General features: G+C 46.6%; 1 protein-coding gene across 1 annotated transcript in view; it reads left to right on the forward strand.

Annotated features, from left to right (window-relative positions):
• UTP20 (UTP20 small subunit processome component) overlaps nucleotides 1-17,237 on the forward strand; it is a 66,459-nt gene extending 49,222 nt beyond the window's left edge. Inside the window, exons 45-62 of the mRNA XM_074575979.1 lie at nucleotides 275-442; nucleotides 1,154-1,320; nucleotides 2,255-2,396; nucleotides 2,690-2,806; nucleotides 3,650-3,820; nucleotides 4,616-4,744; nucleotides 5,133-5,243; nucleotides 6,048-6,127; nucleotides 6,859-6,928; nucleotides 7,971-8,153; nucleotides 9,096-9,227; nucleotides 10,740-10,872; nucleotides 11,899-12,098; nucleotides 12,457-12,528; nucleotides 13,271-13,543; nucleotides 14,259-14,385; nucleotides 16,303-16,448; nucleotides 16,830-17,237. Of these exons, the coding sequence (XP_074432080.1) occupies nucleotides 275-442; nucleotides 1,154-1,320; nucleotides 2,255-2,396; nucleotides 2,690-2,806; nucleotides 3,650-3,820; nucleotides 4,616-4,744; nucleotides 5,133-5,243; nucleotides 6,048-6,127; nucleotides 6,859-6,928; nucleotides 7,971-8,153; nucleotides 9,096-9,227; nucleotides 10,740-10,872; nucleotides 11,899-12,098; nucleotides 12,457-12,528; nucleotides 13,271-13,543; nucleotides 14,259-14,385; nucleotides 16,303-16,448; nucleotides 16,830-16,985 (2,577 nt within the window). The 3' untranslated portion in view covers nucleotides 16,986-17,237. The remainder of the gene's footprint in view (nucleotides 1-274; nucleotides 443-1,153; nucleotides 1,321-2,254; nucleotides 2,397-2,689; nucleotides 2,807-3,649; nucleotides 3,821-4,615; nucleotides 4,745-5,132; nucleotides 5,244-6,047; nucleotides 6,128-6,858; nucleotides 6,929-7,970; nucleotides 8,154-9,095; nucleotides 9,228-10,739; nucleotides 10,873-11,898; nucleotides 12,099-12,456; nucleotides 12,529-13,270; nucleotides 13,544-14,258; nucleotides 14,386-16,302; nucleotides 16,449-16,829) is intronic.
• The last annotated feature ends 357 nt before the right edge of the window (nucleotides 17,238-17,594 follow it).

Below are 17,594 nucleotides of genomic sequence, written 5' to 3' on the forward strand. Positions count from 1 at the left end.
ACCCAGATGGGGTATATTTGGATGTCTTGTTCTGACCGCAGTCCCACTCCTTGTATCACAGTACCACAGCGGGATGTGAGAACAGCGTCCTCATCTGATGTGCTCAAACTGGGGTGTTTTATGTTGACAAAGGAAAGGTAGGCATGATTTGTGGGAAACATGGAGAATAATTTTTATTTGAGTAGGGAAAAGTAGTGTTGTTCTGCTGCTACTAAAGGAATCTGTCTCTGCTTTTCTGCTCCTCTTATGCACTTCTCTCGCCTGATTTCCAAAGATTTTCAACCAGGAGTTGTTTGGGAATGTAGCTGAAGAGAAGGAAGTGAAGGGAATTGTCTCCAAGGTCATGGAAGCGCGCAAGAACAAGAGTTACGATTCCTATGAAATTCTTGGAAAGTTCATAGGAAAGGGCCAGGTGACGAAACTTATTCTGCCACTGAAGGAGGTAAGAAAAGTCAGCCAGAGTCTTTCTTAACTCTGAGCACTCTCAATTCTGTATGGTCTAAAACAAACTCTAGAACCTCTGGGTGGCTACTGTGTAATTACCTATATAATCCTGCTTTGGCTTCCCGTTCTTCTTTTGGAAAGCAGTATGCACCCCACTCATAAAATGAGACTTTACCATTGACATCCAGGGCAGGGAATGAATGGCATTCTGGGAAGCTTTCAACCCCTGCTCGAGAGGAAACATCCCACTATAAGTTCCCCATACCCTCTCCCTCTGCCAGCTTGTTTCCTCTGTAGCTCCAAAGTCCTGCAAGGCTGCTCTGTGGTTTGATCTTTTGTGCATGAAGGAAATGTCACCAAAATATGTTCGGGCTCTGTACATGTGCAATAATTGCCTTTTCAGAGATTTTTTTTTTGAGTAGAGTGCAAACTCATGCAGAAATGGAGCCCTGGTTTGCTCAAGAGGTCTGGAGTGCCCTGGTGTGTTGATAGGTGAATGGGCTGGAGTCTGAGAAGAGGCTGGAGAGAAAGGGAGGGGTGTTGGGGCAGAGTTGAGGCGATGGGATGCTGTTCATATAGAGAACTAGTGACTTAAGGCAGCAGGTGTTGAGAGAGGAATTGCTCTGGCTTTTCCCATGATTTCTGAATACAGATGGCAGACCGTTCCCCTCACGTTGCCCTCATAGCTCTCATGGTTGTGCCTTTGCAGGTTCTGGAGACTACCACAAGCTTGAAGATAGTCCGAAAGGTGCATGAGGCGCTGCGTCACATCATGGAAGGGCTGATCTTCAATTCAGACATGAACGCAGAATCCCTCCTCCTCCTCAGTCATGGTCTCATCAGTGAAAACTTGCCTCTGCTCACTGAGAAGGCCAAGTGAGTTCCAGGATGTTATCCAGGTGGTCTGTTATCGGTTAGGAGGTTTGCTTGCAGAAATGGCAGCTCTCAAATCCAACCAATCAAATGTATAAGGGCTTCCTTGCCTTTCGTTTGCCTCTTATTTTCAATGTGAGTGAATTATTTGGGCAGTCTGAGGGCAAGGAGGAAGCTTGGAAATGGGAGTGATCACTTTCTGAACTCATGGGAATCTGCTCTTGCAAGTACTTAAGGCCTTCAGTAAGGCTTTTTCACCATCTAGTAAGCTGGCATATGCATTTGGGTGTTTGGGTGAAGGGATGAGGGGCAGTGTTTAGGAGGGAGCTACAAACTGGCACGTAAGAGGTGTTTGGGGTCTTGGACATTTTCGTGGGGTCCGTAACAAGAGAGACTGTGGGCTGTCACTGTATCAGTTCAGTACTTGTGCAGAAGTTGGGGAGACCCATCAGATTTCCTCTCCATCTGGTGGTGTCACTGCTCATAGTTGCATCTGGGTGTCTTGCATTTCCTTTGTTATGTAGGCTGGCATGCTCTAGAGCCTTTTGCAGGCTTCTTAGAGCAGTTTTTATAAGCCATCAGAAATTGAAATAAATATCAGTAAATGAAGCGCAGTGAACAGTGGTGGGAGGTGTATGCCCTTGAAGGAACTACCAAACTTTTGTCTGTCTGATGAGAAGAAGCAAGGGGGATGTTACGCAAATCAGCGTGCATTTCTTACCTTCGTAATGGTGATATTGTTCTTAAGTCTGAGTGTCCCTTCTGTCATGCTGCTCTCTAGTTTGTTTTGTTTCATTGTGTTCTGGCTGTGACTTGCTTTTGCGTGCTGTGTGGGTAGCAGCTGAGCACGGTCCAGCTCTCATCACTCCCAGCAGCAAGCTTGTTGTGAAGGGGGTTGAAATCTGAATGTTCTCCTTTGCTATACATTGCTTTTCAGAAAAAAAGTTACCCCTCCTCCAGATCCTCGGCTGCCACCAGAGAGCTGCCTGCTGCTCCAGCCCACTCCCACGAGAGGTGGGCAGAAGGCACGTGTCAGCAGCAGGACTAACACGTATATCTTGGTTGATTCAGGACTTCGGGTAAGGATCTTCTCAGATACAAAGCTTTGCAATCTGAATTTTTGTTAAGAGTATCCAAAGGAAGGTATTCTGGATATATTTTGTTAACAATACAGCCACTAGCCTTAACTTTATTTTTCATGTGGTAACTCCAATGGTTCCTCTTAGAGAGCTATAAAGAGAGCGCAGCCTTTTGCAGATACTTGAATGGGATATGGCATAAATTCTGCTATAACCTGAAACAAGGTGGGACCTTACTTGACTTAGAGTCCCAGCCTGACTTTGAGATGAATGTCCTGTGCTTTCTACACCAGCTGCTGCACATGAGCCTGAAGAGGTCCAAAGTAAATTCTTCTGAGGAGCGTGCTTTGGAAATGTTAGACCCTTTTGTTCAGCTGCTTATAGACTGCCTGAAATCCATGGATGTCAAGGTACGGTTCTGAGCTGGAGTCTGTCTATTCTGTCTGTTCTACTAAGAAGGGTCCTGCCCACAAATGTCATCTTGCAGTTGATCTGCAAGAGAGGAGAAAGCCATCCAATTTTCAGACCTGATTTCATAGGTGTGCAGGCTGAGTTGTTTGAGGACACGATACCCCAAGGGGGAGGAAGGATTGTGGCTGATGGAGGACTGAATGCTCTGCCCCTAGTGCTGCAGGTTCGAGTATGGACAAGTTCTCCTGGAGTGTGTTCATACAAGGACTTTGCAGACTTCGTAGGCTACGTGTGAGGAGGTTCATGAGGTCCTGTGGCTGCTAGGAGTGGTGGTGTCGTAACTGGTTTCTTTTGATCCACCTCTAATGTCTTTATTCCCAGTACCATACACAGCCTCCTTTTTGGGCACCTTTGGGTATGAGTGAGCCTAGGAGCCTTAATCCTTGAGTTTGCTGGGAATGGAAGGCATGCCTCATATGCTATCAGATACCTGAAGCAGGGCCTTCAGGTGACCCGGGGTTTTGGTAGAGCAACTTCTGTGCCTTGAAGGTGCCTCTGCTTCAGAAAGAGTTCCTGCCAACTGCTGAATCAGCACTTTGTTCATGTCTTTACCTGGTAAAATCAAAGTTAGAGAGTTAGGGAGTGGCAGATAGCGCTTTTGGAACTTGTAGAACTGAGAAGCCCTTTGTATTACATATGAATGGTTTGAAAGACGTTGATTTTGTTAGCTAATTCCTTTTTACCACAGTTGCAGACAGCCTGACCATGTCTGTTACAGAGTGAGAAAAGTGTTCCGTCAGTGTCGTTGTACCCACGTGCTGTCATTTGCCTCGTTCTTACAGGTGATAACTGGTGCTCTGCAGTCCTTGGTATGGATTTTAAAGTTCCCTTTGCCTTCTGTCAGTACGAATCTGGAGCCGCTTATCAAGCAGCTTTTCCTCTTGCTGAAAGAATTTGCCAAGACAGGAATAGCCAAAGGCCAGAATTTCCACCTGGTTGTGAGCTGTTTCAAAGTAAGTCAGACCCAGCCCTGCCCTTTTCTACTTTAATCTTAAACTTTGTAGAATGAGACTCTTCCAATGGCAGATCCCTCCTGCAGCTGTCCCTGGAGAGGCAGTCAGGAGATCGCAAGTTAGCGAGGGAAATGTGGCCTCGCTGATTCTTTCCCCAGTGAAACCTTAGAGAAAGTTACCCCCTAAAAATGCACAGCTTGGATCTGAAGAAGCGTTTTTATAGAAGCGTATTTGCCTTCTTTCTTCCTTATAATAGTATCTTGTTACCACCCTGTCTTTTGAGTGGCATCAGCTTTGTACTTGAATAGCTTCTTTTTAACATGATTAATTGCAGGAAACCCTTGCAGCTGAAGTGAGATAAGGGAAGGAGACAATTAGTAGTTGTAATAACTACTCTTTCAGTGTGCAGTGTCTTCTGGTAGGTGTTTTCTAAATGCGTTGCTGAATTAATTACAGTTTCATGATCATAAGGGAAAGTTAGAGTAATTCATGGTGAATGCCAGTGCCAGAAGAATTTTCTCCTCTTCCTGGCTGCCTTCCTGCATCATGGCTCATGTCTGTGAGCATCCCCGCTCATTTCAAGGATGAGTTTGAATTTGTGTATTTGCTGGTGTTCAGTTTTTGTCTCAGAATTACCAGCTGAAAGCAAGATGTGATGAGAACAGCGTTAGCTGCATGTTTCAGAGCAGCAGTTTGTCTTTTCCAACCTTAGTGGTATAAACAGTCAGGCTTTGGTGTGGGCTTATGTTTTATGGCACGGCATGTGTATTGACGATGTGCAATTTGATTTTGTAGTGTGTAACAATACTTGTGAAGAATGCAAAGAGTCAGATAACAAGCAAACAGCTCCAAGTGTTGCTTGGCTTTGCTGAAGAAGACATTTATGATTCATCGCGCCAAGCCACTGCCTTTGGTCTTCTCAAGGTATTTCTGTGCAGCAGGGGCATGGGCTCTGTGAGGCAGTGCAATGGCAGTGATTCTGCCTCTTGGTGAAAGGCTGCACGATCTCACGTCAGGGACAGGCCCCAGAATGCTGTTAAGGCTCTCTGTTGGGGGGGCGGGGTGGGGAGCAGCAAAGCGTTCCTGTTTCATTTGTAGTCGCTGTTTAAAATTGTTCGGGAGGCTGTTCTGTGAGGTTGTATTTAGGGCTGAGGAAGTTTTTGCTAAAGAATCGACGTCTCTAATCATTAGAAGATGAAGATGTGAAAAAGTCAGTGTTAACGTGTCACCTGAGACCAGTGTATTTCCAGGTACTGCATCTCACACTGTCAAGCAAGATGACATGACTCCAGCCGTGCTTTCTCTTTTTTAGGCTATTTTATCCAGGAAGCTGATTGTCCCTGAAATTGATGATGTGCTGAAGAAGGTTGCCCAGCTGGCCATCACGGGTCAGAGTGAGCCGGTGCGAGTCCAGTGCAGGCAGGTTGGTAGGATGGAACGTTTCTCATCTCACTTTACTTAGAGCAGTCAAACACGCTGGAGGGCTTAGTGTGGCCATCCCAGCTCTCGCAGACATGTGCCTTAGACCTGCTGAGCCCCTAACCCAGTTGCCCCTCCTTACTAATCCTTGTTCCCCTTGTTCCTGGCTGGCTTTAGTTCTTGTGACTGATGCGTAGCAGAATTGCAGACTGCTTGCCTACAGTGAGACTGCTTGCCACGGCCTGCCTTCAGAATGCTGCTCAGCAGCAGTGACACAGTCCCTCCTTTGGAGGCTTTTAGGCCCATGTAACTAAGACCCCTGCCCTTTTCTGAATCCCAGTAGAAGAGACCTTGCCACAAATCCGTGATTCCTTCCCACTACTTCCTCCTCCTTCCCAAGCTGAAAGCAACCGAAAGACAGAATTGGTTGCTTCATTTCAAGCATTGGGATACAGATGCAGCAGGAGCTGTGCGTAACCGAATTTTGTATTTCCATGGTTGCAGGATGAATTTTGAAGGATGCAGAATCTCTGTTAACAGAAGCCTGCCCAATTCAGAGCAGTAATCTAAAAACTGATGTGGCGGTTGTCAAACGCCCGCAGATCCTGTTCCAGGCAGGGAGCTTAAGAGCAGTTGTTGGCCCCTTGTGTAATAGGAACTTAAACACACAGGAGGAAGGGATTATTCTCATAAACTTGCTGCTCCATCCATTTTCTTCATAACCTTTTTACAAGCTTTCCTGAATGTTTCTTGTAACTCCTCTCTGTTTTGTTTTTGTGATTGGTTTTTTTTTTTTCTTTCTTTCCAGATTTACTTAAAATATATTTTGGACTACCCCCTTGGTGACAAGCTGAAACACAATTTGGATTTCATGCTCGCACAACTGGAGTGAGTTTGTATTCCCAACATCTCTCTCAGAACAGAACCTTGTTGCTTAAATATGACTCTAGTGGCCACCTAAAGGGCTGTTCATTTGGAGGGGAGGGTGTGGCCGACTTCTTGATTTTCCTACCTCTAAAACAGCTTCCCTTTTCCAGAGATGGGCTGTTTGGTAAAGCGAGCCCTTTGTCTCTTCCCTGTTTCACAGCTGGCTTTGTTTTGTATCTCACTCTAAGGAAAGGTTCTGTTGTTTTTGTAGTGTTTAACCAGCTCCACTGGTTGGGAGCCAGGTGAACTGGAAAATCCAGAAAGAATAAGGGAAGGTGCATTTATAGGACTGCTGTTCCATGGCAATGGGCTCAGCTGCAGTTGCAGGCACAGTTGAGATCAGCTGCACCAATTCAGCAGGAGCAGTGTGCCTGAAATCCCCTTCTGAGCATGACCCCTCCCTTGCTGAAGGTGACAGTAGTTTACCACGTTCCCCAGCACCGTAGCACCAGTGCAGCTGTGCTGACTTAAGTTAGCTGGAGCCCTTTTTCCTCTGTCTTTCTGTGCCTGTTCTCTGGGAGATGGAGCTGAGGGGCCTGTTGCTTCTCTTTTCTTAAGTAGCAGACCAGGTCTGGTAGCTGTTGTAGAAAGATCCCTGTCCCTGTGCATTTCTGGCATTAGCCATTCTTGTAAATTGTTAGCACCTTTCTAGAGTATTAACCCAGCCCTAACTGTTAATCGTTTCCTCACAGATACGAGTATGAAACTGGAAGGGAATCCGCGCTGGAGATGATTGCATACCTCCTTGACATGTTCCCAAAGGTAACAAGCACCCCTTGGTGTTCCAGGCATCAAGCAGTTACTGCGGCTTGCAGTAACAGCATTTTCAGAGCACTTTATTTTGGGAGCACTTGGTAGTTCCTATTATCTCTTATCATGAGCAGAATGTTCACTTGTCTCCAAAGAACCTGGCTTTGTTCCAAAAGAGAAATGACGTGCTGGAAAGTCTGCAGTACTTCTTTATCTAATGTGCTCAGTTTGCAAGTAAAATAAAGCTCTGTCAGCTGGAGTTGGGATAAACTTGATGGTGATTTATGCCAGGAAGAGAGACAACCAGTTTAGGAAATGGGATATGAATAGGAAGTGAACTCTAGAGTTTTCTCACTGTGTGGTTTTGTTCTGTTTTTTTTTTTAACATTCATGAGGGATGTTGTTGTCTGAACTGGTATGTGATGTACCATATCTATTTTGTTGGCCTGACTGGAGAGGGAGGGCTTCTCAGTGGGGTGGATCAAAATGAAAGCTAAAAAATAAGCGTGCATCTATGCAGGATAACTTAAGCAAAATGCTAAGCTGCCTCGAAGCTCTGCAGCTGGAGCTTGACTGAGCATTCAGGAGACTGAGAGAAGCGCAATCAAGCAAGAATTTGTGAGGAAGGAAGAGAAATTCTGCACAGTAAGCTGTGCTTCACCACTGCCTGATTAGATTTAGTATCTCAGCTTAGTTCCCGGCAACTCTGTAAAGTAGCAAAGAGCTGCCAGCTCTGAAAGAAGGGCCTTTGGGTTGATTGCTGCCTTGCTGAGGGCCTTGTGCCTGTTTCAGTAAGAGTTGAGCACGAAGATGCCCTTTAAGGTTTGACGCTCAACGTTGCTGTCCCAGGGACATGGTAGCAGAGTCAGAGCAGGGCTGGGGCTGCTGTACGCTCCCTGTGTGCTCCAACAGCTGGATCATCCCGTCCCTTCCAACCCTGCTCAGAGCCGACATTGTTCCTATACGCTGTGCAACAAATACCCCTCTTTTTCCCCTTTAAATGCCAGAATCTCCTTGGGGATGCGCCCTTGACTGATGGGTTGTTTCTTTCTAGGATCTCCTCGACAAATACTGCGGGCTGTTTTTTCTCTCTCTCTGTATGATGATGATAAATGATGACTCCGCCAAATGCAAAAAGATGGCAGCTTTGACGTGTAAATCTCTGCTCAGTAAGATAAACAGTGAAAAAAAAGATCTGATGTTTTCGCTGGTCACAGAATGGTTTCACAGCAAGAAGGTATTCTTTGGTCTTTTCAGGTCTGAACTCTGTTTGGGGGCTGAGTAAGATTAAGGCAAATGAGAGATTGCTAATACCAGGTGGATTGATGGGTTCAATTGTACCTGACTTAGTAGTTTTAGGAAAGGAGCATGGGCAAGACTCAGCTTAAAATGAAGGCTCTTGAAAGCTGTGCTCAGTGCCATAGCTCTTGCTAGTAAGAAGAGCAAGAAATGGTGTAGCTTCATAAAGCTGCACAAATGTAGGGAACTGCTGCTGCTGTAGGTCAGCCGACAGACTTCCCAGCTGCATTGCGCTGCTCCAGCAGTTCCTCTTTTGGGTCAGGTATTTCACCAGGTGTGGTCTTTGCTCAGGTTAAAGGTTTGAGCAAATTACTTAAAGCTCTTCTCATCCCAGTAATTGGCTTTTTGTGCTGTCTTGAGCTCAGACTCACCTTCATTCTGTCACCGGCAGCTGGAAGTGGCAAACCTAATCTTACAGGCCTCCCATTTTGATCTGGGTGCCTGGGTGTTAAGTTATTCTCAAACTGTATTTAGTTATTATGTTCAGTTCTGCTGTACAGTGGCGTAAGTGTTCTTCAACACTTCATCCTTTTCATCTTTAATGTGTTCAGTTCTGGTTTATAGCTGTGAGCTGCCTGTTAATGTTGTGAAGAGTCAAAGAGTTCAAAGTGGGCCCCCAAGCTTTGCAGCTGGGAACCGGGCTGGAAAAGGCCTTTCGCCGTTCAGTTTTAGGGTGTGTTTCCAGGGATAACTTGTGCTGCCAGGTGCTTTTGTGCCTAGCTGGCAGCATCACTTTTTTCAGTAGTACTCTGAAAATCAGCTTCTCTGAAGGTGCTGTTGCTACAGGCAGAAGTAGGAGTTGCTACCAGCTCCTGCACGTGGGAGCTGCAGGATTTGATCGTCAAGAAGTAACAAGGGGTGTCATTCTTTCTGTTGGCAGAGCTCACACAAGAGGTTGGCTGCCCAGGCATGCGGTTTGTTTGTTGAAGTGGAGGGAGTAATGTTTGAACGGCGGCTTGAAGCTGTCCTCACCTTGATTGAAGAAGAAATCAACCCAATTAAATTTGAAAATGTAAGTAACTTTTCCCACGTGTAAGGTTTGGGGAAGGAGAATTAAGAAAATGGAAAAAGAGAAGTAGTGTGGGAGAGATTTAACTGTTGGACCTACCGTTTGGGACTGAGGAAAGATACGACACACACACATTGGTTCTGAAGGAGGCCTCACTGACCTACAGCCATATTTTCTGTCTGTAAGTCGAAATTTGGTGTCATGTGTCACAATAGAAGGGGCAAAGGAACTTTGCAAAGCCACATGGCCTGAGCCTACAGCCATACCGTGTAACCAGCAGATATATTCCTCTTCGCCCCGGCCTCCATCAGGATCTCTGTGAGTGGAAGGGATTCTTGAGACAACCCTCGAGACTCAGGCTTTTGCCTTTACCTGTAGGGCTTGGCGGGTTGACAGCATGTAGCAGTACGTATGTCGAGGTAGTTTTACTGCTTCTGGTCTTCACTGTGGTGGCAGGAAAGGAGGGACATCTGGTTGTTTTTGTTTAAAGTTGAGTTTATAAAAACCACTGTCAGAAAGAACGGCGGGGTGCACAGGTAGCACTGGGATGAGTTAGAATTCGTTTAGTTGGAAAACAGCCTGACAATCACACTCGCAACATCTTTTTAACTGGGAAATGTGTCTGCTTGCTGCAGAGATTTGTGTAAGTGTAGGGGGTCGGGAGTACATCGCTTGGGACTGTCTGCTTTGTTCGGTGTTACCTACAGCTTTAGCTTTCAAAGGAGTTCCCTTCCTGTACCTCAGACCATGGTTTTGTTTTATGGAAAATCTTTTTAGTGCACGTGATTAACTCAGAATAACAAGGCTGCCTCAGATTCTGCCTGGCATGTGATAATCCCAAAGGGATCCCCGTCACCATGCCTGGGGAGTGGCCACGTATGTTACTGATGTGCGAAGGGAGCATGCTGAACAAGAGAGAAGAGCCTCAGGGTTTGTAAATTGGCAGGAGACGAAAATAAAATACCTGCAGTGAGGAGAAATTCAGTGTAATCCACCCCCTGTGCTGCAACACGTAGGTGAAGCACCGACCGGTTCTGTGAAGCCAGCCGGTGGTTGCAGGCAGGGTGAGGAGTAAAACACGGTGCACGCAGTGTTGTCATAACAACATGGGGTGGTGGTTGTCGTTGGCACACGTAACAACGTGCCAGGTGACACAGGCAAATCTGAGCTCCACTTGGCTCTAATAATGAGAATCAAATGTACACAAGTACATCAATAGACATAAATGATATAGACTGTGTGTGTAATTGCTTGCATTTAGAAACCCAAGAGTTTGTTCCTGTAACATCTGTATAAAAAACCAAGAATGATTGTAGTAATAATCTCTCCTGCAGAGCATCAGTCTCCAGAGGAAATGCTTTAGTGGAGCTGCTTCTCTTCTCTTTATTTTGGGAATTGGGTACAAGTCAGTCTTCTCTTTTTTTGCAGGGTTGATCTGAAATTTATCTAGTGGGGTAAATAAGCTCTGTCTTCAGGTTCTCATAAGCATCTCTCTTGACTTGCCGATTTTATTAGATAACTGAAGAGGAGGAGGAGAAGGCTGCAGACAGGCTGCTTTTCAGCTTTCTCGTGCTGGTGACAAAGCTGACCACAGAGTGCAACTTGATTCAGTTAACCAAGAACAGTGATGTTGTGAGCAGTATCTGGGGTAAGTATCAAGAATTGTTATGGCTGTGTTACAAGGAAGATTCTTTGTGTGCTGTGCGGTTTTTCACACCCTAAAATAAACAACTGAACTTTGTCATACAAGGTTTGCATGCTGCCAAATGCTAATACATCACCAGGTACTAGACAGTGAAAGTGAAGATGTTAATGGAAAAGGTTGTGTGGTTGATGTTGATGAAAACAACACACCCTCTGCCTCAGTGGCTGGGAAGTATTTTCTAATATCCCAAGAGCAAAAAGCTGCAAACTACTGCATGTTTAACCATAATTACATCCTCTTGGATGAAAACGTTCCGTTCTCCTGGGAAGATGAGATTTTCTTGATGAGATCATACATACCAGCCAGCAAGTGATGACACATGGTAATAGTGCTGTAAATACTGTGTGTCTGCCGGGATGTTAAGGCCTGGAGGTTATTGGATTCAAGCAATTTCCCTGTGAGTGAGACTGTACAGTGTCAGGCTGGCTTATTGGCATTTTTTTGCTTTGTTTTTAATTGCTTCATTTGCTGCTATCAGGCCTGGATCTGGCTGGTTAATGTCTTTGAAGAGTTCAGCCTGCCAGGTGCCTTTAGTGAGATAGGAGATAACCCTTGTAAATCCCGGATTGCTTGGTGATGTGCAGCTTGGACAGAGGCAAGACAAGATGGCAACTCCATCTCCTCTCTGAAGCATCCTCAGCCTCCATCCAGGGGTTCGATCTGTCCCTCTGCAGCGGGGCCAGCTCACCCAAGTCTCACAGCAGCCAGTCCTCAAACATCATGGGCAGATGAGCTGCGGCACTGAGCCCCTGAGGGGACCATAGTTGCTGCAGAAACATGACAGTCAGGGTCAGCTACCTCCAGCTTTAGCTGGATAGAGTTGCTAGGAAGTCTTTGATTATGTTCTGCACAGATGAGCACAGGTAATTTCCTTCGCCTTTTTATTGTGGCAGTTCTTGGAGGGACCTGGTTCTTTTTCTGCTCTCACTGGACCAGCTCCTGTGCTGAAAGAGGTTTTCTTTCCCCCAGGTCATGTCCAGTCTCACCTGTGGTATCCTCACAGCTGGGTCTGGCTGACAGCTACTGAGATCTTTGGCTTGTTGTTTGCATCTTACAAGCCAGAAGAGCTTGTCAACAAGTGGAGGGAAAGAAAGGCAGGGAAGAGGAAAAAGACGTCAGCAGAGCTGTCAGCATCCACAGTCTTCTTGACTGCTGAACTGGACAAAAAGGTAAAGATGTCTGTACTTCTCCTTCCCTCCTGCCCATGCCCATTCCCTGGCTGGGACATAAAAATAGTGTTACAGTTTGGCACGCACATTTCTCTTTTAGTTGCTTGTCTGCTGCCTAATCCTGATTGCTTAAAGCATTTGAGGAGGTGTCTCTGCTGCTGGGACGGGGCTTCTCTGGGGTCTTACTTCAGCAGCACAAAGATTCCCCTCTAGGTTGCAAGATGCCAGCAGAAGTTGTGCTGAGCTGATCCCTTGGCCTGCCCTAGGAACCGCCTTTGGTGACCAAAACACCGTTTTGAGCTTCTGCTACTGGCTGCCTTTCATGGAGTGATTTCCTTTTCCTGTTTTGTCTCCCCAGATGAAGGAACTCGCATTTGCGTTCTGCCATCAGCTGCAGTCCAAGTTCCTGGACCCGTCTCTGGGAGAGCAGGTAAGAGCAGGAGCAGGTCTGGGGCTGCAGGAGGGCACAGAGCAGGCCCCGGCCCGTGCAGGGATGTTCTCTCCCAGTCAGGACAGCAGTGCTGCCGGTGGCTTCAGGGCAAATACACAGTGCAGGGCCAGCTGCTCTGTGCTGAGGGCATCTAAGCAGGTGTGTATCTCAGAGGGGCCGAGAAGAGTCCTCCTCGTAGTGTCAGCTGTGAGGTGGCAGGGACAGAAGGGGAGGCACCGTGCAGGGCAGGACTGGAGTGTCTGCTGTCAGGGAGAGTCTGGCTCTGCAGCCCAGACTGGAGCAGGCAGGGCAGCCGGATCCTGGAGCAGGCATCCAGATCTCTGGTGCTGGTTCCCTGCAGCTGCACTGGAGCCCTGGCTGTTTGCTGGGAGCTTCTAGTCCGGCTTTATGCTGTTGCTTGAAGGTTTGACTCCACTGTGAACCTGGGCAGACGTTTCCTTGTGGAGAGCCAGGGGCTGCTAGAGGTGGGGAAGACAAAAGGAGCAGCGCTGCCTTAGGGGTGCTGTAGCCTAAATGGCATGGGCTGTCATGGGGAAAGACTCTCCCAGCCTACAGGGAAGGTACTGAGGTGGGCATTCCTGTTAGGAGCAACATGGCAGGGGGCGGACCCATTAGAGCCTCCTGGGTTGGCCAGTCCCTCTTTCAGATCTAGCCCTGGGCACTGCTGGTGCTGACACTGGGGGAACCCACAGTGACTGACTACTCTGTTTTCACACTTCAGGTTATAAAGAATTTGCTTTTCGTGGCAAAAGTTTTTTACTTGCTAGCCCCTGCCTCAGAAGAGGGTAAAGAGGCTGAAGGAGAACGTGGCTGCGAAGTGGAAGAGCAGGAGGCCTCAGAAGATGAGGAAGAGAAAGACATTTCTGCTCAAGGAGAGGGAGAAACAGAAGACACAGAAGAGAAAGGCCAGCCAGCCACATTGCTATGGTTAATGAAGAAACTCTCTCTCATGGCAAAGCGAGAAGCGGCGTATTCCCCGAAGGTCCCTTTAAAGGTAAGAACAGGGTTAGAGCAACTGCTTTTGTTGTGGCACTTGCACAGGAGAGTGTTGCTCTGGCACTTTGCTTCCAGGGGACCAGCTGTAGAGGGTGCTGGGAAGCTGGCGCTGAAGTGGGGATTAGTAGGTGCCAAAGAAACCAGCATTTCAGTTTGGGCTTCTCAGGAAAGGCTTGTGCCAGTCTGCTGCTCCTTTGCTGTTGCTTCAAGCCCTTGTGTGGGGTGGTGGAAGGGTGGGACAACCAAAGGCACCAAGGTGAAGGGGACAAGCACCGCCTTTGAAAGCTCAAGAGCGCTTGGGCAGGCGGGGGAATGGCAGTGTGGAGTCACTTGCTAGGAGAAGGGGAGGGTGTGGGGGTAGCGTCAGGAAAAGCACCGTGGTTCCCTGTGGTGCAGAGTTAGAGAGGTTGAGCTTTCATGTCTTCAGCTGCCTCAGTACAGGACAGTGAGAACATGGCCGCTGTTCAAAGTGTTAACGGCTGCCAACCCGGTGAAGTCAGAGCTTCCACGTTTACAGATCCCCTGGGGTGGTGTCTCATCTAAAGGCTGTACTTGGCTGCAGTAAGACCTTGTAACAGCAGCGAGTTTCTGAGTCAGGTGTCTGAAACGGGGCCTTGCATGTTGAAGAGTGATGCACAGTGCTCTGGTGGCAGTTCAGTCAGGCAGTTCCCTTCCAACCTTCCTTACTTCGTGTCCCACGCGCTCCTTTTCAGAGAAGCTGCATCTTTAAGTTCCTGGGAGCAATCTCAGTGGATCTGGGGAAAGACAGGATCAAGCCATACCTTCCGACAATTCTCACCCCTCTCTACAGGGAGCTGAACAGCACGTACGCAGAGCAAGGTAAGGGATTTCCCTCGCAAAGACTAGCAGTGAGGAAATTGTGTCAGAGCTGTGCCTCGGCACAAATGCCACCTGTCATTCCTTTTGTCTGTTGAGGCACAGATGCTGTAATCAGTGAATTTCACCTACTTGCAGTCTAACCAAAATACTAGGAGGAGTGTGTTTGACAGCTGGAACAAAAATCTACACATAGACAAAGAAAAAAGACTGGACTAAAGTTAGGCAGGACTTTCGGACTGCAAAAAGGACTGGACTAAAGTTTCCTCCTATGTGGAAATGGGTAAAGCTTGAGCATGTGAGGTAGTGGAAAAAGCGTAGTAATCAAGGGTGGACTCATGGTGCCAAGACTGATGGAGTCCGTGCTGAGGAGAACAGAGTGGGTGTTAAGGAAGCTACAACAGGCTGTTGCCAAGTGCTGTTCTTTTTGAATTGCCTCGTTGGATCTGCTGAGAGGCTTAGGGGCATGAAGATCCGTGCCCTGTGGTTAAAAGTGTGTTTCCGTTTTAATGTAAAACAGGGTGTGTTTTATGGTAGCTCGTGTTACTGTAGAGCAAGGGACTGTACAAGTTGGAATCTCCGCTTTGGTGGTTGCTTGATGTTTTCCCCAGGTTCCCCCTTTTGAAATAGAGAAAATGACCTTTAGCGTGTGCCACCTGTGCACCGTGATGAAAGAAAGCAACCTGTGCAGGCAGGGGAAGAGAGCCGCCTGCTACAGGAACGCGCAGGACTTCTCCCTTCCTCCTGGATGAGGCTGGGTCGCTCTGTCCTGCCAGATACCTGAGCAACACCACTGGCTCCTCCTTGGAGATCCATGTTTGTTTAAAAGCTCTTAAGATCTCCAGTGCCTGGTGAAGGAAAGACAGAACTCTTGGCTTAAGACTTAAGCAAGACACTGGTGTTTAGATAGTTCATGAAAATGTGTTACATCAAGCAAAAATCCAAGGTCAGGAAAAGAATAGACAACAAACCAAAAAAGAGGTCTGTTACTCTAAATCTGTGGCTTGTATATGCCATGAAAAATCAGTGCACAGCACTGGGTCCCCACATCTCAGAAAGGACACAAAGGAACTGAAAAAACTTGGAGTGCAGCAAGGAACAGCTGCCTCAGCTACTTTTTTTTTTTTTTTTTTTTCTTTTAGCTAAGCAAGAGCCTTGGAAAAGATATGGTAGAGATTGGCAGTATCATGAGTGGATAAGATCAATTTTTGCTTTTTCTGCCAGCACGAGAACCAGGGGTCTTCCAATGATGCTTCAGAAGAACCGCAGAGCTGGTTTTTCATGTGATGGGGGGGGGTGGGGGGTGTAGACCCAGGGAGCTTGTCGCTGAAGGAGGTTGTGGAGACAAGCGGCTTACACAAGCTTCTCTGGCGGCTGTACAAACACTTGGAAGAGGGATCTGTTGGAAGACTGCAGGAAACATTTGCCCTAATTTCCCTTTGTAGCCTTCCCTCCCCACCCCCCCAATATCTTTTTCCAGTGATTGTAATTAATATATTATAACTAACTAGTGATTCTAACCATTAAGCCAGCCCTTACTGTGCCTACTGGACAGATGTTGACAAGGCTGGAATCGTCTCTCTTTCCAACAAAGCCTATTCAAGAAGAGCCCTGGTGGCGTTATACAATCTCTGGGATGCCATCATCCTTCTGAAAAAAACTTTTGCCTCTCAGAAGCATTTTGTTTGTTTGTTTGTTTGTTTGTTTCCCTGTGCGAAGTGGCAGTTGTGGTCCTCTGGGAAAGCTGGTGAAGAACCAGCAGATTTCACAAGCACCTTTGCTCTGGTCTCTACAGTCCATTGGGTGAGATGTATCGGTACGGTCACCCTTTAGTATAGAAAGGGGAATCCTTGTTAGGCTCGTGGCTTTCATTCCATATGCTGAAAAGATTAAGCAAGCTAATTTTGTTTGTTTTATTAGATCCAACACTGAAGAACCTTTCCCAAGAAATCATAGAACTGCTCAAGAAGTTAGTTGGCCTGGAGGCTTTTTCGCTTGCCTTTTCTTCTGTGCAGAAACAGGCCAATCAGAAAAGAGCGATGAGGAAAAAGCAGAGGGCTTTGCAGGTAAGATTCTGCTTTCTCTTCTGGGAGAAAGAAATAGGGTTTCTCTAAAGGCTTCAGACCTGACCGGGAAGGTGAGTTTGAGGTAGAACTTCATCCAGAATTGGGACGGTTTCATTGTTTCATTTCTGAACCTTCACAAGAAGCTGTTTAAGATCAGCCTCTCGGGCAGGTTCTTGGGCAGCGAGGATGCTGTGCTTTCCCACGGACCTGAAGAGCGGGTGGGAAACCTGGGCAGAGCAGCCAGAATTCCAGTCGTTTTGAGGAGCATAAGAAAACCTGGGTGTTGCCTCACCAGTCACCACTTTCTTAGGAAGTACCTGATATCGATAGGGACAGTTGTTAGTTGTAACTAAACAAACAAATGTATTGTTGTTTCACTAGACTGTAGCAAACCCCGACATTGCTGCAAGGAGGAAGCTGAAGAGACATAAGAATAAAGCGGAAACCAGGAAGAGGAAAATAGAATTCCTGCGCCCTGGCTACAAGGCCAAGAGACCTCGAAGTCACGCACTGAAAGATTTAGCAATGGTGGAATGAAAAGGCTTTTCCTTCCCAGAGGATTAATTTATAAAAAGTAATTTCAAGCTAAAGAGCTAATTACTGTTTAAAAAAAAAAAGTATTTACATATTTTAATTGTATTTATTAGTATTTTTTCATGTCCTCTTTTTCATCTAGGATCTTAAATAAAAGCTTTTGCATTTTGTTCCAAACCTGTATATTTTACCAGAGCATGTACAGTTGAATGGACAACAACCATGATTTTTTATATTAAATTTTACTTCATTTTTAAAAGATGGGTTATGTCTGTTCATGCCTGTGAACATCCTAGCTCCGGGAGAAAAAACAATCTGCCTCTCACCTTTGATTTATGTTTCAGTTTCTGCAGCTAGACTGAGCAACTTAATTGTCCTTTCTGGCTCAGCTGAGAGTATGGGAACAGCAGCTCGTGAAGGTGGAAGTTAAATTTAAATTACAGCCCTGGACCATCAGGGCGGTAGGTGGCTGTTGAAGACATTTATTTTCCTTTCAGAAAACCAATGCTCTGTTAACAGCTCGAGGCAGAGTATTTAGCTCTGCTGCCGTACCTCCTTCTGACAGCCTATCTACACTGAAGGATTCTGAAGTAAAACAACATCATCTTAAGG

This window comes from Larus michahellis, chromosome 1 (assembly GCF_964199755.1).
Source record: "Larus michahellis chromosome 1, bLarMic1.1, whole genome shotgun sequence".
NCBI classification, from domain to species: Eukaryota; Metazoa; Chordata; class Aves; order Charadriiformes; family Laridae; genus Larus; species Larus michahellis.